General features: G+C 54.7%; 1 protein-coding gene across 1 annotated transcript in view; it reads left to right on the top strand.

Moving 5' to 3' along the window:
• HMCN2 (hemicentin 2) overlaps positions 1–24,253 on the top strand; it is a gene marked incomplete at its 5' end in the record, with an annotated part of 150,996 nt that overhangs the window by 32,539 nt on the left and 94,204 nt on the right. The window contains 12 exons of the mRNA XM_082656533.1: positions 746–1,009; positions 3,428–3,572; positions 4,068–4,189; positions 5,997–6,269; positions 7,371–7,512; positions 7,989–8,116; positions 8,834–8,947; positions 11,202–11,351; positions 18,507–18,695; positions 20,399–20,494; positions 20,802–20,929; positions 22,533–22,677. Of these exons, the coding sequence (XP_082512659.1) occupies positions 746–1,009; positions 3,428–3,572; positions 4,068–4,189; positions 5,997–6,269; positions 7,371–7,512; positions 7,989–8,116; positions 8,834–8,947; positions 11,202–11,351; positions 18,507–18,695; positions 20,399–20,494; positions 20,802–20,929; positions 22,533–22,677 (1,896 nt within the window). The remainder of the gene's footprint in view (positions 1–745; positions 1,010–3,427; positions 3,573–4,067; positions 4,190–5,996; positions 6,270–7,370; positions 7,513–7,988; positions 8,117–8,833; positions 8,948–11,201; positions 11,352–18,506; positions 18,696–20,398; positions 20,495–20,801; positions 20,930–22,532; positions 22,678–24,253) is intronic.

The following is a 24,253-nucleotide window of genomic DNA, read 5'->3' as shown; positions in this document are numbered from 1 at the left end:
GCTGCTTCTTGCAATGCGGGAATGGCGCCCAGCGCTGACACATTGATTTTTCAAAGGAATCTGGACTTCTAGATTTGTATGTGCCCCTTCCAGGTTGTTTGATACTTTTTCAAAAATGTGAAGGCACTTCCTGGACCACATCCTCTGGTCCCTGGTTTATGATCAGTGAGAGGAAAAAAACAATGAAAAGCCACCTGCCAAGGGAGCGACCTGACTGTTCCCACATCAGCTTAGGAGACTATAAAACCCAAGTCCAGTTCTGTCTGTCTTGGGATAGCGTGGAAAGTACATTTCAACAAGATAGAAAAGGAAACCAGAGGAAAGATGAGCATGGGGAAAGGATGGGCAGGAGTCAGCCTTCCCAAACCGGGGCGTGTGTCTCACCTCGGCCGGTCCCAGAGCCTGCCTGACGACAGCCAGCAGTTAGTGGTGGGGCAGGGGTGGGGGTACCCCTTCCCAGTTCTGCTCAGTGAGCGCCCCAATCTGCACAGTAGAGGGGATGTAGCCATGGGAAGCCGTGGGTTGAAGGGACACTGGTGTTTCAGGACCACGGACAGTAGCAAGCCCCCCGCTTCTCTCCTTATCCCACCCAGCATTAGTTAGACCAGGGAAGAGAAGGTGAGGGAGCGGGTGAAGGTCAGGCAAGCAGGCTGCTCTCTGACTGTGGTCCTAGAGCCCCTGCTTGGGGAGGATCGTGGAGCCCAGCACAGATGGCAGCATCTCCTTCCTCGCCCTTCCTCTGCAGGGGTGCCCATCTCCCTGGTGATCAACTCCACAGGCCTGCAGGCACCTGGCCACCTGGACTCAATGGAGCTCTCACACAGCTCAGGGCGGTCCCTCCTGACTTTGCCCATGCAGCTCCTCTCCAACAGATCCACCCATCAGCTGTGGGGTGGGCCGTCCTTCCGCACCCCCCAGGAGCGCTTCTACCTCAAGGTGAAGGGCAAGGACCATGAGGGAAACGCCCTCCTCCGCGTCTCTGGAGTTTCCTACCGTGGGGTGGCCCCAGGTGAGTGATTGGCTCGTACCACCCCCAGCTCCCTGGTTCCCTTGGAGGCTTATTTCTTTCCGGAAGGCTCTTCTGATGAGATTAGATTAGGAAATTTTTTTCATTAAACTTCTCTGGGCAGCAGGCTCTGCAAGACATTATGCCAAACACTGAGATCTTCAGATGTAGCTTTCAGCTGCAGGATTTGCTGCAAAGTCATCCACCCATCCCCGCATCCATCCATCTATCTGTCCATCCATCCACCTGTGCGTTCACCATTCCTTTTGTGTCGGTCATGGTACTCGGCACTGTAGACACAGCAGTGGGCAGGGCAGGGGGTATGGGTATGCCCTTCCCTAGTCATAATTGCTGTCATAGTCGAAATCATGGTAATACTCATCTAGTCACCATTTTGAACACTTTCCGTGGGACAGTCCTGGGCCAAGCGCTTGCCATGCATTAGCTCACTGAATGCTTACACAAGTTCTGAGATGTGTCCCCATTTTATAGCTGGGGAAGCCGAGCTCACCCATTTTATAGGGTTGTTCGAAGGGTTCCGTAAGCTAACGCACATAACAAGACGGCTCTTGGGTATTCAAGAGGCTGCACACAGGACGTGGGAACCGTGGACCGGGACCCTCCGCACAGCTGCTGTTACTGTGACGTCATTGTAGGTCACATTGTGTTGGTTCCCACGTGTGTGGCTTTTGCTGGTTTCCCGTGTGTCCCTGAGGTCTCACCGTCTGGGCTGGAAGCTCCCAGAGGGCAGGGCAAAGTCTTTGGCTTTCCAGATCTGCCTCGGGTGCTGGGGTGGGGTGGGGTCTGAGTTCACTGGCCATCGGCCTCTTTATTGGGCTTCGTTCCCTCTTCCAGCCCACTCCCCCCTCCCCTGGCAGTGACCGGGGAGGAGTTCAGAGGTGGATGACACTGGCACTCCATCATCAGCTCTGCTGGGGGTCATCCCACTTCATTTAAGGATGCAGGGAGGGTGCCAATGTGCCGGTGGCGACGTGGAGGACCTGGCGGACCCGAGTCGGGCAGGGTGGGGTCGGGGGCTTGGGACCCCTTCTTTCCGTCTCCTGGCCTCCACTCCCCTGCTGTGGCCCCTGGGCTTCTCCTCCCTTGGCCTTTTTTTACAGCTTTGAGGAGGAATTTTCAGGAAGCAATTTCAGCAGCCTCCGTTTCTCTCTCCTGTTCTTTCAGATGGCTCCCAGAGTTTTGAGTTTAGAGCTGGCTTTTGGTCTCCATGTCAGCTGTAGATTAAAGTGTGGAGGCGGGGTTGGGGGCGGGATGTGCCTCCCCTACTTTCGGGGTCTGGGAGGCTGGGAGTTTGACTGAGAGAAGGAGGCTCTGGGTTTGGAGACATGGGGGTGGGGAGGGCGGGGCCTCAGGTCCCTGGGCTCTTCGAGCTCAAGGAAGAGGGAGCCGGAGTTGGCCCGGCAGAGGCTTCCAGTGCGTGGGGGTGAGTGGTGGCTGCTGGGCACGCAGCTAAGGACGTGGCTGGATGGGCCAACGCCCCTCTCCCCTGGGATGTGGCAGGGAGCCTGTAGCATGATGTCACCAGCCACCCTCCCACCTCCAGCTCTATGCTCAGAGGAGGTCTGGCACATTGCCTCAGCCTCGGAGCATTTCTGGTGGGGATGGGGGAGAGGGCAGCGCGCGGGTTCAGCACACGTCCGTGATCGCCCAGTGAGGCATGGACAGTCCAAGACTGACCCTGGGGGACAGTTCTCAAACTTTTCCACTGAAGTAATTCCAAGAGCCAGGGAGAGAATATGTATCACCCCAAGGCCAGGGTCAGGCGAGGGGGGCAGTGGCATCTGATGGGGTTCCCAAGAGGCTCATCCCAAGCTGTGGGATTTCGTGGAAATCTCTTATTTTATCTCAAAAATGCATGTGAATTTTGTATTCACAGCCACGCTCCAAGTATGCTTACTTTTCAATAAAAAAAGGTTTCCCTCCCACAACTTTGGGTAAAACTGACCCTCCAGGCAGACGAGCAGCCTCACAGCCCTACCCACACCCCCGGGGAGTCCTGTCTGGGGAGCATTTCGTCAGATTTCAGGGCTGGTTTGACTTCTCTGCCCCACAGACTTGCTAAAATGGTGGCACAGGCTGGTCCGTCCTGGCCAGGCTTCTCACAAACCATAAAAACCCCATGAGTTTTCATTGACGGAGCCGGTCCTGCCACATGCATGTGCCAGGTGCTTTCCACACCCCATCTCTCACCAGCTCCTCACAGCAACACGGTGAGGTCAGTCACCCAATTAACCCCATTTTACAGAGGTGGAAACTGAGGCTTCAGGAGGCGACGCGACCTGCCCTTGGTGACCACTGGATGGTGGTGCCAGAGATTGTATCCCGGCCTTCTTTCCTCGGCTCATCCCTGTGGGTCTCTGTGTCACTGGAGGGATCCTGAGTGCTGGTCCTTGCCCACAGGTGCCCCCCTGGTCAGCATGCCCCCGAGGATCCACGGCTACCTGCACCAGCCCCTGGTGGTCTCCTGCTCTGTGCACAGCGCCCTCCCCTTCTGGCTACAGCTGCGGCGGGATGGAGCCAGGCTGGGCGAGGAGAGGCACTTTCAGTGAGTGGCTCGGGGCCGCCCGTTGTTCCCAGCCCCAGGGCTCCTGGGGGCCTGATGTCCTGGAGGGATCTAAGGGGAGTGGGTGGCAGGAGTGGGACCTTGGTCTCAGTCATATTGTCCTCCTGGGCACCTCCCAGCTTGGCCAGGGATGGGGGAGGGTGGTTCCCTGAGGCTCCCACTGCTGCTGGAAGAGCCATGGGCCTTCCTCAGCTTCTGAAAACTCAACCCATGCAGGCCCAGCTCTGTGCTGGTCAGGGCAGGAAGGACCCTCTTGAGAACCTCCCCGCTATGGTTGGAAGTCCAGGGCTCAGAGAGGGGAAGGCACTTAGAGTCACATAGCATATCATGGGATTTGCATGTCCTTGGCCGTCTGCCTCTTCTTACCGAGTCTCCGGGAGGATTTGCGACCTCCCTTCTGGGCAAGATTCAGGGGACCAAGCCCCCCAGTGTCTGGACGAGGCTGGGGGACCGTCTCCAGCTGTTCGTTGTCCACAGGGGGTCAGGGAACAGCAGCTGGGAGATCCCGCGGGCCTCCAAGGCTGAGGAAGGCACATACGAATGCACGGCGGTCAGCGGGGCTGGGACCGGACGAGCAAAGGCCCAGATGGTCGTCACAGGTCTGTCTCTTTGGGCCTGTTCGCATATCCCCTCCCCACCCACTTCCTGATTTTTCCCTCTAGGATTTCCTCCCAGGGTTTCTCCATCTGTGGGCAAGCATGCCAGCCAACTGCTGGGGCCTGTCCGTCATCCAGAGTCTGATGCCCACACGGCACCTGCTTGCTGGCTCCCCGCCCCCCCTCCCCGTTTGGGCTGTTTCACCCATGAATGGCCTGTGAGTCTCAGCTGCAGCTTGGACTATGTCCGCCGCCACCAGCCTCAATCCCACCCCTGAACTCTTGGCCAGGCCCTCACAGGGGCCGCCGTCGTTCCCAACCCTTATTGCTTCCAGGTCCCGCCGCCGTGGCACCATTGAGCTCAGGGAGGCTGGCAATGCCACAGACCCTCCTAAAAATGAATGGGCTTTATTTTGAAAATAATGAACCTAAGCTGTCTTGAAGAGGAGAAAAGGGGCCCGGGGAGAGATCAGCCGCTCTAAGTGGTCCTAAACTCACACAAAATCACGCATGCTCCCTGTAGGAAGACTGGAAACTATAAACCAGCAGAAAAGATCGGAATGACCTGTGATCCCTCTGTTCTAGAGATGACCTTGATAGCATTTTGATTGACTTTCTTTCAGACCTTTATCTATGTGTGCATTTTAACAAAAATGGGATAATATTACACGTTCTTAAAACAGCCTGATTTGTTGTTCATCTAACACTGTAGCGGGTCAGCAAATATTTTACTATAAATGGTAAGTACAGAAAAGTAGAACAGTGTAAGGAAATTGGCACGTGCATTTATTAGACTTAATGATTGCTAATCTTTTGCCATACTTGCCTTGTCATTTGATGGCCCAACTATTTTATTTTAAATTTTAATTTTATTGGAGTGTAGTAGATTTACAACGTTGAGTTAATTTCAGGTGTCCGGCAAAGCGATTCAGTTATACATCTAACTGAATACATTCTTTATCTACATATAACTGAATATATGTATATTCAGTTATACATATATTCATTCTCTTTTTAGATTCTTTTCTCTTGTAGGTTATCACAGATATGGCTAAACTCTTTTAAACTAAATTGTAGGCATCCTGACATTTCAGTATGTATCTCTTTTAAAAACATAGATTTTCCCATATAATAGATTCTATGATTACACCTAATACAATGAATAATAAGTAATGCCTTAATACTACTTAATTTTGTCTGGAGTCAAATCTCCCCATTAGTATCCTTGCACATCACGGTCATTGACATGTGGATGCAGCTTTTTGCCTGCAGGTCCTGCAGACTGTCCCTGGATAGACGGTCTCTGACCTGTCTCTTCTTACGACCTTTTCTTGTTGAGAGGGAGGGTTTCTTAGCTCTTTCCTCCTTTGGGGCAGTGGCCTTCCTTAGTTCCACATTTGGCTGCTACTTGTACAGAGAATCGCTCTGTACTTGTTACTCTTTCCCTCTTGAGGGTGATTTCCGAGGCTTTATCCCCCAGGGCAGAATTATTGGTTCAAAGGGTGTGAAGAGTGGTGTAGCTCTTGCTAAATATTGCAGTTGGGTGTTGTGTGGAAGGTAGGCGTGCGCGCGCACACACACACGCACGCGCACGCACGCATGCACGCACGCACGCACGCATGCACGCAGCCTCCTCGACCGTGTGGTGGCGCCGTCCGGGCATGGTGAGCAGATGCTGGTGAACTGCTCTGCTGGCTGATGTGTCCTGAGGAATGCGGTGGGCTCTGGGGTCTGGACACCACCAGGGCATGCAGGATGGCCCCCTCCTTGTGTCAACCCCTCAGTGCCTCCTGTACTCCTGTTCCTGCAGACCCCCCGCCGCAGGTGGTCCCTGTCCCCAACGTGACCGTGTCTTCTGGAGAGACCGCCATCCTGTCCTGCCGGGTCCTGGGCGAGGCCCCCTACAACCTGACGTGGGTCCGGGACTGGAGAGTCCTGTCGGCCTCAACGGGCAGAGTCACCCAGTTGGCCAACCTGTCCCTGGAGGTCAGGGACATCACCCCCAGTGACGGCGGGCGGTACCAGTGCATGGCCAGCAACTCCAACGGGGTCACGAGGGCGTCCGTCTGGCTCCTGGTGCGAGGTGAGGCTGCCGTCCTCCCAATTCAACACAATACCTAGCATTTCCCTCCAAAGTCCATCAATCCATCCCTCTGCCCAGACATCACCTCTGGCAGGCAATGTCAGCCCTTTCAGTGTTTTCTCAACCTTCAGAGGAAGAGGATTCTGTAGCCTTCCAGCCTAAGTGTAGTGGCTCTCACTGTTGGGAAGTTCATCCTCATATCTGACCTAAATTTCTACTGCTGTCGGCCAAGCCAATTTCATTGAGTCCTGTCCTCTTCCCCTGCCATTGAATACCTCCATTACCTACCCCTCTCAATATGCAAGACAGAGATGGAACAGTGGAAAGTTCCGAAAGCCCAGAGATCAGACATGCTCGGCAGGGGTTGGGTAGCGCCGCCCAGATGGGGGTGGAGGAGGCAGTGGGAAGAACCCACGTCGGGAGTGCTGGTGCCTGGATTAGATACTAACCTAGGATTTAGGTCCACCCAGGATTTAGACAGATCCTCCTCCCTGGGGTGCTATCTCCCCAAGTGTAAAAGTGAGTGTGTTGGAACAAGTTTTCTCCCTTATGCTAGTGACTTTTGATTGACTGCCTAGAGTGTGTTGAGAAGGATTCTGAGGCCGTACCTAGGCCACTGGTATGGGAGGGGCGTGTTTGCCATGTCTAGATGAGATGGCCCACGACGTCTGTTTGAGCCTGACAAGTCTGCTGCGCTGTGAGCTTTCCGAGGGCCAGGATAGAACTACGTTTGCAGCCAATACTTGGGCAGACCTTGAGGTCCACTCAGGTCTCCAGCCCTGGCATCTCGACAACTCTCTAAGCCTCTTCAAGGTGCTCAGCTCAGAGCAGAAATCCAGGGAGCTCAGGGCTCCCACTGGGGGGGGTACTGGGAATTCAGGTCCCCGTGTGGCCTGCGGATGTGCCTGGGAGGCTGCCTGGCAACACTCCCCAGTTCCCCAGCAAGCCCCTCCCAAGGACGCAGGCCCCTTGGGACCTCTACTTCCTTTGTCTACACTGGCTGTGGCTGCCGGGAGGGGCCGGGGGCCCAGGGCTGGGTGCCTGGGCCAGCACAACTGCTCTGACGAACTCCTCCCCACCTGTCCACTCTCTGAACTACAGAGGCCCCACAGGTCAGCATCCACGCCAGGTCACAGCGCTTTTCCCAGGGCATGGAGATGAGGGTCCGCTGCTCGGCCTCTGGGTACCCTGCACCCCACGTTTCCTGGAGCCATGAGGGTCATGCCCTGCAAGAGGACAGCAGGTGAGGGCTCAGGGCTTGGAGGTCTGGGACTGGGAACAGGAGGACTCCCAGGGGAGCTCTCTGAGCCTCAGTCTTCTTAACTATTAATATAAATGGGGGAGTAGCATTTGCCCTGCCTTCTTCCTGGGCTGATTTGAGGCTGAGGAGACACATCACTTGGGAAACATAACAGTGTGGGCTCAGGGGTCAGGAGCTACAGCTGCAGAATCCAACAGACCTGTACTTGAATTCTGCCTCTGCCATTCAGGCTGTGTGACCTTGGGCAAGTCACCATACCTTTCTGAGCCCCACGAAGGAAAAAAGAACATACGTAAAGTGCTGAACACACAGCCTGGCACAGAGCAAGCGGTCAGTGTAGAATGGTGTCACCAGTGATGTCGTTAGTTAATTTGTTATTAATAAGGACTGGGGCAACCCCATGTGACCCGACCTAACCAGCCCCTTGCTGTTGAACACGTTTCATGGCATGACTCCAGAGTCCGCGTGGATGCCCAGGGAACCCTGATCATTCAGGGAGTGGCCCCAGAGGATGCTGGGAATTACAGCTGCCAGGCTGCTAATGACATTGGCACAGACGAGAAGACGGTCACCCTCTACTATGCAGGTACTCGGGTCAAGGGTATCTGCAGGAGAAGGATCTCCAGCCCATCCTCCCTCACTCCCTCCCATCCCCAGATACTTACTGAGCATCTACTTTGTGGCAGGCACTGGGGCTACAGCAGTGAACACAGGGTCTCCATCCAGGTGGAGCTTATATTCTAATGGGGAGGCACAAAGCAAACATGCAAACAGATAAATAAGGTACTTTCAGATGGTGAAGATACTAGAAGGCGCGCAGAGCAGGGTGGTGTGATGGAGTGACGTGCCCCTGGGCAGAGAGGGGAACGGCTGGTACACACAGGACCAGACCCTTGCCGCAGATGGGAATGGGAACAGCGTTCCAAGCAGAGGGATCGGGTGGGGCAAAAGCCTGGAGGTGGGAATGAATCTGGGCTGCCCAAGGGGCTGCAAGGAGGCTGGCTGGAGTGAGGGGGCAGGGGAGGGGCAGGCAGCCCCTGTAGGGCCTTTAAGAACCTTGTAGGATTTCGGCTTTTATCTCAAGATCAATGAGGAACAAAAGGGGGGTTGGTCCCGGGAGTAACTGGCTTTGTAGAAACCAGCGGAGGCTACATCTTTCTGGGGTGACTGTCCCGGTTGGTGGGGGGTGGGGAGGAGGCAGGTGCTCAGCCCCACCTTGTCCCCGCCGCCCCTCCCCCAGCTGCATTCTCTCTCCAGGGAGTCTGTGGGTTGGTCCCCAATTCCCCGTCTGCTCCCCACACAGACCCACCGTCCGTCTCGGCCACGAATGCTGTGGTGCTGGCCGCCGTCGGGGAGGAGGCTGTGCTGGCGTGTGAGGCATCCGGGGTGCCTCCGCCCCGGGTCATCTGGTATCGAGGTACACTGGGTGGGGGGAGTGGCCCGTGGGCGATCCCACTGGGGCCCTGGAGGGTCAGCTTTCCAGGACGGTCGTGGGGGACACTCCGAATGGGGTGTCTGGAGAGAGAGGACCGTTTCTGGCAGCCCCACTCCCATCCCCAGGCCAGCGTCCACGCAGCTAATGCAGGTTGGCTCCGTGGTTAGGAGAAGGATCTAGAATAGACCTCGACTTGAATTCTGGCTCCCCTGGGTGACCTCAGACAAGGGACTTGGTATCTCTGAGCCTGCTTCCTTAGCTGGAAAGTCAAAGATAGGTGGTTGGATGAGGATTAAATGAGTCCACATGTGCAAATTGCTTACCACGAGCCTGGCGCACGGGCGGGGCTCAGTGTTCTTAATGATGGTGACGATGGCGATGTGGTTATCTGGGAGCTAGCAGTAACGTTAAGAGGGCTGTTCTGAGGCTCTCCTGAGTTAACGAGTGTAGAGGGTTTGGTCTGTGCCAGACATTGAGCCGGAGTTTGAACAGGCGCTGCTCTTGCGCCCACACCAGTGGACCTGGGTCCTGGGGCTCCCGCCTCAGACTTTCCAGGGGCAGAACACTGGGCTCCTTCTCAGGCACAGGCACCTCCCACCTGGATGCACTCCAGCCTTTGCAGCACCTGTCTGTGATCTTGTCAGAGCCTCACCTTGACACTGACAGGCAGAGTTAGCTCAGAGTTTGAGCATTTTGTCCACGGTCACCAGCTAGCAGTGGCAGAGGCCTCAGGACTCCTCACTCTGTGCTCAGGTCACTGCCTGTGGTGGCTGAGAGCTCTACCAGCCCAGCCTGGGAGCCCCTTTATAAAGGGGGGATCTCTCAATGGAATGTTGCTCAGCCTTAAAAGGGAATGAAATTCAAGCCGTACAATGATGAGAATGCAGTTACCGCTAAAAAATGGTCACGATAATACATTTTATGAGTTTTATTTAAAATTAAATTAAATTTTTTCTTAATTTGACTCCTATGGCAAAGAAAAAAAAAAAGAATGAAAAGAAACAAAAACAAAAGGAAAAAAAATCAGGCTCATAGCAGCTGCTGTGTAGAAATTTCCCCCTACTTCTAATTTGCCGAATGGAGAAAAAAATCTTTTATTTATGATATTTTCAGAGACATTTGCTCTAGTGTGGTGTATTTAAGTAGTAAAAAAGTAAAAGAAAAAAATTTTTTCTTAATTTGGAAAAAAGCAATGACTTTTTTTTTTTTTTTTAGCAATGACGTTTTGACACAACACAGATGAACCTAGAAAACATTATGCTAAGTGAAATAAACCAGACACAGAAGGACAAGTATGAAATGATTCCAGTTATTTGAGTGGAATCTCATCTATGAGATGCCTAGAATATGCAAATTTATAGAGACCGAAAGGAGAATGGTGGTTGCCAGGGGCTGGGGGACGGGGAAATGGGGAGTTAGTGCTCAATAAGTAGGGTTTCAGTGTAAGAAGATGAAAAAGTTTTGTGGATGGGTGGTGGGAACGGTTGCATGACAATGTGACTGTACTTAATGCCACTGAATGGGACACTCAGAATGCTTTAAATGGTAACATTTTGCGTATGTATATGTATGTTGCACAATTCTAAGTGTAAAATATTAAGTTGTAAAAACAGTTCAGACTCAGCGTGGTCCCTCAGGCCTCAGGAGGGGGAGGCCTGGAGTTGGGGTGGGGGAACAGTGCACGAGGGAAATGAGAATAAGGCCTCAAAGAGGCGGAACTGGGGGGGCGAGTGGTCATCTCCGTGACCCTGGGCTCCTCCCAGAGCTGATCCGAGCCTCCGTCTGCACCTGAGCAGAGGGTGGGGATCCAGGAGGGAGGCCCAGGTAAGGAGCTCTTGGGTGATGAGCCTGTCGCATTCAGGGCAACAGGCTGAGACTCACTCGTGGTCAACAAAGGGGCTCAGGGAGCTGGACCCAAGGGTGCTGACTTTAAAATTGTGATAAAATTCGCCTAACGTAACGTTTACCGTCTTAACCGTTTTTAGGCCTACAGTTCAGTAGCATTAAGTATATTTACATTGTTGTACAGCCGTCACCACCATCCAAAACTAAAACTCTGTACTCATTAAACAATAGGGGTCCTGATTCTGGGGGGAAATCCTTCCCTCACCCACACCCCTCCGAGGTCCCTGCTTTGTGGAGTTGCAGGAACCCCGGGTCAGGAAGGCAGCCTGATCCCCTGGCCTCCTGTGGTAACCATGGGTACCTGCCTGATGTTTTCTCATCTTTGGTCCAGAGGGTCTCGAAATGATTCTGGCCTCTGAGGCCTCCAGCTCTGGGAGGCTGCGAATCCCGGTGGCTCGGGAGAGGGACGCTGGCGTCTATACCTGCCGAGCTGTCAATGAGTTGGGCGACGCCTCTGCAGAAATCCGGCTGGAGGTTGGACGTGAGTGTACACCTTGTCCCCACTTGCCCTGCCCCCCCCGCCTTCCCCCTTCCCCGTCCCCCACCACCTGCCCTATCTCTGAGCAGGGAGGAGAGGGTGGTACCACGTAGCCTGCCAGTGGGGAGTTTGCATCATTTGGATCCAGAGCACGTGGGATGGGGATTTTAGAGGGAGCTGGTGTATGTGTTACCTCTTGCTGTGTAACGAACTGCCTTAAAACTATGTGGCTTAAAACAATAAGCATCTATTGTCTCATGGTTCTGTGACTCTGGGAGTGGCTTTGCTGGGTGGTTCTAGCTCCAGGTCTCTCATGGGATGGCAGGTAATACCTTGGCCGGGGATGTGGTCATCTGAAGGCTTGACTGGGGCTGGAGAATCTACCCTAAGTTCACTCATGTGACTGTTGGCAGGAGGCCTCTGTTCCTTAGCCAGATAGGCTTCTCCAGAAGGCTTCTTGTGATGTGGGTTTTCCCAGAGAAAGTGAATCAAGAGGGATAGAGATAGAGATAACGTCCAAGGTGGAAGCTGCAGTCTTTATCACCAGTCGCAGTCTTGGAAGTGACATACCATCACTTCTGCTATATTCTGTTGGTCACACAGACCAACACTGGTATGTGGTGGGTGGGAGGGACCACTCAAGTGTGAGAATCCCAAGAGGCCGGGGTCACTGCCCATCACAGAGGTAGTTTGGTTCCAGCATGGGTGTCGTCATCCCTGAGACCTGAGTTCCAGTCTCGTCTTCATCACTTACCATCTATGTGCTTTGGTCAAATCATTGACCCTCAGTTTCCCCATCTGTAAAATGGAGCTGACCACACTACTTCCTTTGTTGGGTGGCTGTGAGGCTTCAGTGAAATCAGATACACAATGCTTAGCACAGGGTTTGGCCCATTGTAAGTGCTTAATAAAGGGAGAAGCTATTATCCCCTTTTTACAGATGGGAGGTTTGAATCCTTCTGCGGCTGGTACATGGCCCTGGCTGTGATGGTCATGATGTCTAAGTTCCAGGCCTGGATCCTGGGCACTGGGAATTGCTCGGAAGTTGTGGGCACAGCCCCTTGGTGTGCTGAGCCGGGGCGGACTGTACCCTGAGGGTTGACTGTGGCCATGACGGGAAAGACAGGTGCTGGGAGTTCTAGGGAAGTGCAGTGAGGCTCAGTCGGGAGGGTCTGGCCCTGGGGGAGATGGTGCCAACTCAGGCTTGGGGATCCTCCCCATCTGTTCCATCATCTGTTCCTCCAACATGTGGTCACCTTGTAGCCAGGCCCTGTGCCCCAGACCCTGTGTTGGGGCTACAACGGCATCTGCCTTTGTGTTGTTCTCGGTGTCCAGAAGAGAGATGGTAAACAGACCATTAGAATACTCAGTGTACTGAGAATTTGGAAGTGGCATCCTTGGGTCCTGTGCCCAGAGAAGGGGGCTAAGCCAACAGTGGAGGCCGGGAAGGCTTCTTGGAGGAGGTGATGTCTAAGCTGAACCCAGAAACAGTCAGGTGACGAGCTGGGGAACAGTGTTCCAGGCAGAGGGAACAGTGTTCCAAGCAGAGGGAACAGCGTGTGCCGATCTCCCCGTGGCAAGAGGAGTAGGGCAGCGAGTGAGGCATAGAGAGGGTGGGGAGGGGATGCTGGGGCAGCTGCCCAGTTGTGGGTCACTTCCGGCCTTGGGCTAGGGAGGCTGGTGGAGTCTGGGCTTTGTTCCGTGGAGGCGGTAAGAGGTTTCTAAGGAGGAGACTGATGTGCTCAGACTTTCCTATCTAGAGTGCACTGTGTGGCTGAGGTGGGGTGGGTATGGAAAGCCACAGGCCTAGAGCCTGATAATAAAAATATAATAAGTCTTCCATGAACTCTGCCACGTGCCGGGCCAGCTCTAAGCACATTTCATGTACTAGCATATAATCCTTATAACAACCTTTTGAGATGGGCTCTACATTATCCCTTTTATAGATGGAGAAAACGAGGCACAGAGAGGTTAAGTGCCTTGCCCAAAGTCACACAGCTGGTGAGTGGCAGAGCTGAGATCTGAACCCAGGGTCCGGGCCTTTAGCCCCTGGACTTGATTCTGATGCTCCCAGCAAGGAGGGCTTGGATGTTGCTTCCCCACTGTGAGCCTCGGGCTCCTCACCTGCAAGATATTTCTGGATGTTGTGTGAGTGAGAGATAAGAAAGGCCTCGGACACAATGGGCTCTGAAAAATGTCACTGTCACTGTGATTAGTCAGTAGGTTCTGGGTGAGCAGAGAGGGTGCTCCAGGGAGGGCTGCCCTTGGCATTGTTACAAGCAGTCATCCTTTGCTCTGTGTCTAATCTCTGTCCAGCAAAACCTTATGTCTTTGGGGCCCAGGCTGACATGCCTGTTCCTTCACCTGTTAGCCGTTGATCTTGGGGCCATTTCCCCAGGTGAGAGGTGGCGGGGCGGGGGATGGCTGGCATCCCAGAGGCAGGCTTCTGGGGCACGGGGCCACTGGTGGCCTCTGGCCTTGAGGTCAGGGACGGCATGGACAGTGGCCCAACACCTGTGTGTCTGGGGCGAGCTGGCCTGGCAGCAGTGGTGGGAAATTCAATTTCCTGCCCATCTGGGTGGCAGCTGTGTTGCAGCCTTCCTGGCCAGGCTGGCAGAGCCTGCCAGGGCTGAGAACGCGTAGGCGCTGTGCCCACTTCCTGCTGTTCAGCTGGGAACTGGCTTCCTGGTGGTATTTGGGGCACAGGGAGGACGGCAGCCTCCTCCTGTACTGCCAGCAGGTGCCTTGTTTGTGGACCAAGCCTGCGAGGTGATTTTGCGTCCCCTCTGGACCTGGCATGTGGCTGGTAAGAGTCCTGGATCAATGTCCTGGTCTTGCTGCTTGTCTGGCCAAGTTATTTACCTTACTGAGCCTCACTTTCATCATCTGTAAAATGGGGATGATACTGATAGCGGCTGTTCACAAGGTCCTTGAGAGATTTAATGAGATAATGCGCTTCCCTCAGGGCTTGAATAGAATACCTAATCAATACACGGCCTGTGGGCTGGACCAGGCTGACAAGGGCCTGACGAGGCAGAGTGAGGCGGAGTGATTATCACACGGCTGGTGACTGGCCTCCACGGTCCGCACCCGCTCCTGGAGCTCAGTGCTCTAGTACTTTTTTTTTTTTTTTTTTGGCCACGCCACTCGGCGTTCGGGATCTTAGTTCCCTGACCAGGGATCGAACCCATGCCCCCTTCAGTGGAAGTACAGACTGAGTCTTAACCACTGGACTGCCAGGGAAGTCCCACTCTTTCTATTACTTCAAAACTGCCCTGAGCTAAGTTCCCTTTACCCTGCTGGATTTCTCTCTAAATGGGTGTTCACTCAGCCCTCTTTCTATCCTCTCATTTTAGTCTCTGCTTCTTATTCCCAACTCGGAAGCCCCTGATTGCTGGGTGAGTGAGCAGGGGAGCTGGGGGTGTGTTTTTGTGGGAGCAAAGACCCTCTGGCTAGCCTGGGGGAGCAGGAGAGAAGCAGAGCTGGGCTCTGTGGCCAGTGTGGTCAGTATCTGGGTGGCTTCTCTATCAGTCACAACAGGCAAGGGCCCAGAGCCTGTGATACTTTTAGGGCTGCTGGACAGGGCTCTGATTTTATTGCCATCAGAAGAAAAAAGTGAAGAATAATAAATAGATTAAAAACGAATCCAGATTGTGTTTGTCTTTATAAACAGTCATAAAATATCAGTTAAAATATTTTTTTAGGGGGCTTCCCTGGTGGCGCAGTGGTTGAGAGTCTGCCTGCCGATGCAGGGGACGCAGGTTCATGCCCCGGTCTGGGAAGATCCCACATGCCGCGGAGCGGCTGGGCCCGTGAGCCATGGCCGCTGAGCCTGCGTGTCCGGAGCCTGTGCTCCGCAACGGGAGAGGCCACAACAGTGAGAGGCCTGCGTACCGCAAAAAAAAAAAAAAAAATTAAATAAATAAATAAATAAATATATATATATATATATATGTGTATATATATATATATATATATATGGGGAGTAAAGTCATCCTGCAGCCCTGGCCAATGGGGCCATGGCTCCAGGCTCGACTGAACGATCTTTCTATGGGGAAAGGAGTCTTCCCGGGAGGTGGATGTGGAGGCCATCCCCAGCGTTGTCTCATTCACAGATGCCCTGGAATTCCCTCTAAATGCAGGGCAGGGCCTGAGGCCAGCCTCTCCCGTGGCCACCCTGCCCGGCTACACAGACTTTGGGCCTGAGACTCCGTCCCTCTTCTGACCGAATTGAGTCAGGACTGATTGGAGCTCTCCTTCCTGAGCTGGTGCATCCCCTCCAGCTCTGCCCCAGGGCTCTGAGCCACAGGAACTGGGGGGATGGTGGAGGAGGCTGGGGGGCTACAGGGTCTCCAGACAAATAAAGAGTCCTGGAACTTTAAGATATTGGAGTCAGGGTAAAAACGGTTACCTCTTTCTGGATGGGGAACTGAGGCTCAGAATGGTGAAGGGGTTCATCCGCGGGTGTCCAGTGGGGCAGGGGCAGCAGGGGGGCCCTGCCCAGGCTTCAGGCTTTCAGGCTGGTGTCCCTTGCCCTGGGGCCCAAGTAAGAGGCAGGGACGGCATCACCTCTGTCAATTTCACTTTGCTGGGAAATCCCTGGGGGTAGAGGGAGTGGCCCAGCAGTGCTGTTAAACGAGGTCTCAGCTTTGGCCACACCCTCCTGTCCTGCCCCGTCCCAGCCTGGTGGCTGGCATCCTTGGCGGGGCTTTTCTGTCTTCTGTGGTGTTCCCGGTTCCCCCGCACAGAGCTGCGTCCCCGCAAAAGCGCTGCAGCTATCAGGTGATGAGACCTGTGCCTCTCCAGGGAGCGCGGCAGCTGCTGTGATGTCTGGCTGTCTCTGGGCACTCGCAGCTCCTGACCCGGAAACCTGCCCAAGGTCAAGGCAGAAAGGGCTGTGCACGGGGAAATCCGGTGGCTGTGAGGCCAGCTCACGAGCCCTCCCTACCGAAGGTCACCTGAGTCTGTGAGGAGGGGTCTTCGAGCCTGAAAGCAGAGGCGGCTGAGCCTCGCGATGGGACCCTGGAAAGGGCGTGGGGCTGGGAACCCGTCCCCACAGGATCAGGGTGGGCCCCGCCCCCGCCCCCGCCCCCGCCCCGCCCCTCCCTCGGGCTTCATTCTCCCATCTGCACAATGAGGAGACCAGAGGACCTTCAGCTCTGGTGTACAGGGTTCTGAGGTCCCGCCTTATTTGGGGGACTTCAATGAGGAGCAGGGGGATGGCTGCACAGGAGACGGAGTCACAGTTTTCTGGGCAGGATGTGAGTCAGGATTCACCTCTGAAAGAAGATGGAAGAGATGCCAGGTTACTGAGTACTAGGGGGTACGGGGGTGCGGTGGCTGAGAGCCTGGGTCTTAGCAGCAGCCAGACCTGGGCTCTGATCCCAGCTCTGCCACTGACTTTGAGCTGCATCTGGGGCAGGTTCCTTAATCTCTCTGATCCTCAGTTTCCCCATCTGTAAAATGGGGTTGTGAAAATACCCACTTCATGAGTTTATTGAGGCCATGAATGAACTCTAAAAGCACCATCACCATGCCTGTCACTTAGTAGGTTTTCCAAATGCTACCCTTTGTACATGTTATTTGCTTACTATTATAAGTCAGCTGTCCTCTCTCAGGGGAGGAATTCAGGACGAGGCCTGCCTGGAGGAGGGAGGTTTGAGCTGTGCCCTGCCGTGGGCTGGGCGGAGCCGGGGAGGCAGGCTCTGGGGGTACCTGGCCCTGGAGCTGAGCCACGGCTCTGCTCAGGATGGGAAGAGGGTAATAGCAAAGCTCTGCCCCCAGGGCCAAGACTCTGCAGGACCAGTGACGCTATCTGAGGCACCTGGATGGAAGACTTTCTTGGATTCTCAGCCGAGGCAGCTGCCAGGCCCCAAATCAGGAAGAAAAGCAACTCGCGGGTGGTGTCTGAGGTTGGGTCCAAGACTGTCTTCCTCCTTGCAGTGATTTTCCAAGTTGTGCTTGTATCTCCCTGGAACTTCCCTAGTCCCTGAGGCCAAGAGGGAAATTTGATGTCATGATTTGGACGGATGGGGGAGATTTCAGGGGAGAGACAGCAAGAACAAAAGAGGTGGAGGTTTTTCCACAATGCTGGACGCAATGGGTTCAAAACAGGCCGGGGACCTTCCTGGTTGCGGGTCTGGGGACAGGGACCTGAGGACAGTGCCCAGAAGCCACAGGGAACAGGGCCTGGACCTGTCTGGCGTTGGACCTGCTTCTGGCCAGCAGAAAGGTGGAAAGGATCGTGAGCTTCTGTTTTGGGAAATAACCTATTTCCATGCCCGCCCCCCCCCACATCATAAAAGTAAGACAATGCTTAGAAAAAAAGTTTGGAAGAAACACTACAAACCATTAACAGTGGTTACCTTGTGGAAGGTCACGGGATTTAGAGTGTGTGGAGCAAAAGTTAAAGAAATAAATCCTCGTGTGTTGCTTGGATTTTTTTTTTTCTTTTTTTTTGCTTGGATGTTTTATAACTCAGGTGAGCAGGGCTGCCCTTGTTTGCATCTGTTATCCTGGTGTAATTATTAATATGGCTCTTTTCACTCTTAAGTGTCCCATTTGGACCATAAAGTATAAGATCAAGTTCTTTATAGGCTTCTTTTGATGTTGTGGTAGAGATTTATGTGCTTCTTACAACACGTTCGACAGCAGAGAAGGGTGAAGCATGGTAAAGATGAGCTAGAACCTCCCCACGAAGTTGGCTCTTTGGGAAATGGTTGCCGGAGTCTAGGAGACCCGTGAAAGGAAGCCCCCGTGGCCCAGGAAGAGGGCAAGGGAGGTGACGTGCAGAGCTGGTGGGGCTCCTGGGGCGGAGGGTGACTTGCAGCCCCTCTGAGGTGGGCTTCCCAGGAGGTGCAAAGAGCAGAAGCAGGAATGTTGCTCCTCCGTGTGGCTGGGCAAAGCGGGGTCCCTGAGACCCCACGTAGGGTGTGAGGACTTCACCCTGCCAAAGGGCACTTGCTCTCCTCCTCATCCTCAGGAGCTCTTCAGGGTGGACCTGCCAAACTTAAGTTGGCCCCGGGAGCCCTGGGTATGAGTCAGGTTCATGAGGGCGCGGCTGGAAGAGGGAAACGCCCCCAGCGACCGGAGGGGAGGCAGAGGCCTCCAAACAGTGCCCTGGGGGCTGGGTGAGGCTGACTGCTCACCTCCCTGCAGATGCGCCCCAGCTGACAGAGCTGCCCCAGGATGTCACCGTGGAACTGGGGAGGAGCGCCCTCCTGGCGTGCCGGGCCACGGGCCGCCCATCCCCTATGGTCACCTGGCGCCGTGGAGATGGCCAGCCACTGGGGCCCGGGCGGGGCAGCACGACTGGGCGGCCCGATTCAGGAGTGCTGTTCTTTGAAAGTAAGAGATTGGGGCTGAGGGAGGGTGGGCTGGGGAGACAGAATGGCTTCCGACACCCTCAGCCCCCAGACTGGGTAGCCGGGAGCAGGGCCCTGACCCCCAGTGCTGACCATAGGTCAGGCTGTTGCAGGGTCATATTTCAGTTGGGTGACTCTGGTCACGTCATCCCACTACTCTGCACTGGTCACAATAGTGATAATGACAATACGTACCACCTGGGTTTAATAACAGGCCACCTTAAGGAGCTATTGCGTGAATAATACACGTAAATCCCTTAGCACAGTTCCTGACACATAGTGTCATATGTGGTAACCATCATCCTCACCATCCTCACCATCACCACCATCATCATCACCACCATCCTCACCATCACCACCATCACCATCATTACCATCACCACCATCACCACCATCACCACCACCACCATCATCATCACCACCATCCTCACCATCACCACCATCACCATCACCATCCTCACCATCCTCACCATCACCACCATCCTCACCATCATCACCATCACCACCACCATCACCATCCTCACCACCACCATCACCATCCTCACCATCACCACCATCCTCACCATCACCGCCATCACCGTCATTACCATCACCACCATCACCACCATCACCATCACCACCATCACCACCATCATCATCACCACCATCCTCACCATCACCACCGTCATCACCATCACCATCATCACCATCACCACCACCATCACCACGATCACCATCCTCACCATCCTCACCATCATCCTCACTGTCCTCACCACCATCACCATCCTCACCATCACCACCATCCTCACCATCATCCTCACTGTCCTCACCATCCTCACCATCATCCTCACCATCACCACCATCCTCACCATCACCACCATCCTCACCATCACCATCATCCTCACTGTCCTCACCATCCTCACCATCATCCTCACCATCACCACCATCCTCACCATCACCACCATCCTCACCATCACCATCATCCTCACCGTCCTCACCATCCTCACCATCACCATCATCCTCACCGTCCTCACCATCCTCACCATCACCATCACCATCACCACCATCCTCACCATCACCACCATCCTCATCATCCTCACCATCCTCACCATCACCACCATCACCATCCTCACCATCACCACCATCCTCACCATCATCCTCACTGTCCTCACCATCCTTACCATCATCCTCACCATCACCACCATCCTCACCATCACCATCATCCTCACCGTCCTCACCATCACCACCATCACCATCCTCACCATCACCACCATCCTCACCATCCTCACCATCATCCTCACCGTCCTCACCATCCTCACCATCACCATCACCACCATCCTCATCATCACCACCATCGTCCTCACCACCATCATCAGCGTCACTACTACGGCTCCTGTTTACTGTGTGCCAGGCCGGTGCTGAGCGCTGTATTTGCATTATCTATGGACCCCTCCCAGTCACACTACAGCGTGCAGTTATTGATGAGTTATCCCCATGCTACCCATGAACAAGCTGAGGCCTTCTCTCCCTTCCAAGGACTGGCTGTATCCCCCAGCCCTCTCCTCCCTGCCATCCCAGCCCTCCTACCTAACCCCCGCAGGGCCAGACTGTGACAAGGGCGCGTCTGCACCTGGGGAGCTGGAGCCTGTGGGGGCTGGAGCTGTGATGTGCTCTGACAGTCAGGCCTGCCTCTTTCCTGCCCCTCAGGTGTGATTCCTGAAGACCAGGCCCCGTATGTCTGTGAAGCTCAAAATGTCTTCGGGAAGGTCCAGGCAGAGGCCCACCTCCTTGTGACTGGACATGGTTCGCTGGTGGATCTGGAGAGGAGGGTTTGGGGGGGACACCAGGCACCCTCAGAGACACCCCCCCCATGACTGCCCATCCTTTGGGACAGGTGTGTCCACAGCCAGGTTCTCCAGGAGGAGCATCTGGACCCCTACTTCCTGGGCAGTGTGCCCCAAGAAGTGCGCCCTTTGACCCTTTGGGGTCCCCAATCCTGATGCTTCCACTGGTTCCCTGGGGAGGAGACAGTGGGGAGTGGGGGGCCTCTGTCCCCCGGATGCCCACCCACAGGAGTCTCGTGTACCCACACTGTCTCCTCTCCCGATAGCACCTCCACAGATCGCGAGCAGTGCCTCCACCATCCGGGTGCTGGAGGGGCAGCCCGTGTCCCTGCCCTGCATCATCCTGGCTGGGAGGCCCCGCCCCGAGAGGCGCTGGCTCAAGGCCGGCCAGCCCGTGAGTGCAGGGCCCCTCTGGGTGCAGGGGAGGAGGGCGCTGTCACGTTCACACCTCGGTCTCTGCTTTGCGGTTCCCCTGTTTTGGAATGTCCTCTTCCTTCCTGCTTCTTTCCAGAACCTTCTCTGATAACGCACTGATAGCATCCTTCCCCCTCTAGAGTCCTTGGCCAGAGGAGCTTGTGCGTCATTAGTGCTGTGGGTGGGGGCACAATGCATTCGTCACCCCCGTTCGGATGACTCCAGGGCAGAGACGTGACCCGAGGGGCTGAGCATCTGCCCGGCTCCCTGGCACACTGCTGGGTGCACAGGGGCTGCTCCGCCCATTCCCATCCGTTTGGTTTTCTTTATTTCCCTCTATTTCCTTTCTGCCATTCACTCCTTCGCCTCTCCCTTTTCCTCCATCTTTCTGGCCTATCCTCAGACATCCCGCGGTCCTTGTGTCCTGGAAGCTATAGAAGAGGTGCCCTTGTCCCAGCAGACGGCAGACGCTGGACACCCAGAGAGGCAGTGACTATGTGACCCGGTGGCTGCCCTGGTCCCGGGCCTGTTGTTCCGGTCCCTGATGCGGTGCAGACAGGGTCCAGCTCCTGGAGCAGGGAGGCTTTGCCGAGGCAAAGCCTGTGTGATTAGATGTGACCCCGAGGAGGACTGTGCCTGGGCACGTAGGCTGGGGCAGTGAGGAGCCTTCCTCAGTAGACTCCGATGGGCACGTGGGGAGGGGTGGCCCTGGGCCTTGTCCACACCAGGACAGGAAGTGGCTGGAGACGCAGAGCTCGCTTAGTTCAGTGGGGACACTGGGTGGACCTGCACCTGCCCAGATGCCGAGTGCGAGGAGCAGGGCCCCCCTCGAGCTCACTCAGCCTGGAAGGGCCTGGTACCGAGACAGCCCAGGAGCCTCTCCCGGAACCGGAGTGCAGAATGTGCGGTTGGGTTCGTGGAACAGGGACAGCGGGCTCAGGCCTGGTGGAAAGGTTTTGGGGCCCCTCACCAAGGATGGCCTGGCTGGACATCTTTATAGAGGTTGCCCCAGGCCCCATTCTGGACCAGCGCCACCTGCCCCACCCTGGTCCTGATGGGGACAGACGTGGGCACCCATCAGGAGTGGCTTTCTCTGCTTCTCTCTCTGGGACCGCATCTGATGCGGCCACACCTCTGCTCTGCTCTTCATGGCTCTGTTCTCTCCCCACAGACGGGTTGTCCTTCCTCTCTGTGGCCTCAGCGTGCGAGGGCCTTGGAGCTTCAGCCCCGACTTCGTAAAGGCTCTGGCTCCAACCCTGCACTCCTGGGGGAGGCTCCCATCAGTCCCCTCGGGTCAGGTGTCTTGCCCTGGACCAGTTGGCCCTGGGAGAGTGGGGTCAGCGGGGGGCCGGGGGTCGGGCCCACCTGGCCCTGAGGGTCTGCGGGGGGGTGGATGAATATCAGGAAAGGGGTAGGAGCATCACCGCCCCCCCCAGATTCCCCCACCCTCTCCAAACCCCTGGCCTCTTGGGCCAGGCTGCTCCCTGCTGGCCTGGTGGGCGGTGAGGTTTCTGGGGTGCTCTCTCTCAGCTGGCTCCGAGTGGGGCCCTCGGCCCAAGCTGTTGCTTCCTCGCCCTCACCAGCTCCCACCGGGCAGCCAGCATTCCGTCCGAGCAGATGGCAGTCTCCACCTTGACCAGGCACTGTTGGAGGATGCAGGGAGGTACACCTGTTTGGTCAGCAACACGGCCGGCTCTCAGCACAGGGACGTGCAGCTGGTTGTTCAGGGTGAGTCCGGGGTGGTGGGGGCAGGATGCGATGGGGGAGGGCACCCGGGGGGAGCTTGACCTTGAACACCTCTGTTTAAACAAATTGCACAAATAGTACATATTCACTGTAGGAAATTTAGAGATTGGACACCACCCCGCCTCCAAAAAAAAAAAAAAACCCCAAAACAAAACCAACCAAACAAAAAGCAACCTCCCTTAATACCAGTAGCTAAGAAGAACCAGAATAATTTTACGTTTGGGTGTGTATCTTTCATACTTTATACACACATGAGTTTGCACATGTACGTATACACACACTGTATATATTTATATAATATATACATTATATATACTCTTTAGATATGTTGTATATAAATTTTTTTGCATGATATATATTCTTTATATAAATTAGGTATAAATCCTTTGTGTACACATACATAGAAATAGTTAGAAACCAACTGGAACCAGGTAATATTACTGTCTTGCAACCTGAGTGTTTCTTGTGACAATATTTTATGACTCTTTTCTGTCAGTAATACTCAGAAGCAGTGGTTCAAGGCTGCATGTCCCCTGTTTGGCTGAGCCAGGAGTGTCTAACCTGTCCCCTAGTGTCCTGTTTCTCACCAGCATGAACACCTGGGGATAAACATCCTCATGCTTGGGCTTCCCTGGTGGCGCAGTGGCTGAGAGTCCGCCTGCCGATGCAGGGGACACGGGTTCGTGCCCCGGTCCGGGAAGATCCCACGTGCCGCGGAGCGGCTGGGCCCGTGAGCCATGGCCGCTGAGCCTGCGTGTCCGGCAACAAAAAAATCTTCATGCTCCGCCTCTGCCCACGTGACCAATTCTTTCCCTAGGATAAACTATGGTTGTGGAATTGAGTTTTGACTCACAGAGCTTGCACATTTTTAGGGCTTTTCGTGTATTTTGCCCAGTTACTTTCCCACCCACAGCGTTGGAGAGTCCCTGTTTCCCTTCACCCACCCAACCAGGTACCACTGTTCTTTTTAACGTAAAACAAGAAGTTTAAACTAAGTCTGGTTATGTTTTGTCATTTACCGCATATGTTAATATCCTCCTTTTGTTTGTTTGTTTCACTTGTTCTATTAAAACCCCGAGGGATGAGCGGGAAGAACCCATCATTCCCCGTTTTGTAGAGGAAAACTGAGGTGCAGAAGAGGCTGGGTTTAGAACCCAGCTGTCCTGTCTCCTCGTAATTCCAATTAATAAGAGCGATCAAAGGGTTGGGCATGTGTCATGTGCCAGACCTCTGAGAGGTTGTGTGCAGGTTTCACTTAATTTCCCTAACTGCTCCAAGAGGTGGGTTTAAAAGACTCTACGCTTCTGTGACGTTAAGGAAGCTGAGGCTCCGGGATGGAGGTAACTCACCAAGTCACAGGATCAGCAGAGGCTGCCTCTGTAGAAAGCCTCACGCCCTAACTTCCCACCCTGCCGCACAGCCTCCTCTGTGCAGTGGCCATCGAGCCCGTCTCTCTTGGCTAATTTCATTTCCGTTCAACAAACGCTAATCGACTTGCTGGCTTTTGCCACCTGGGAAAATCCAGAAGGGCATTTCCCACCCTAAAGGAGCTGAGTGT

Source organism: Grampus griseus (assembly GCF_964374135.1).
Source record: "Grampus griseus genome assembly, chromosome: 6".
Classification (NCBI taxonomy): domain Eukaryota; kingdom Metazoa; phylum Chordata; class Mammalia; order Artiodactyla; family Delphinidae; genus Grampus; species Grampus griseus.
Note: the sequence above shows the minus strand (reverse complement) of the source record. Positions and strands in the feature narration are given on the sequence as shown.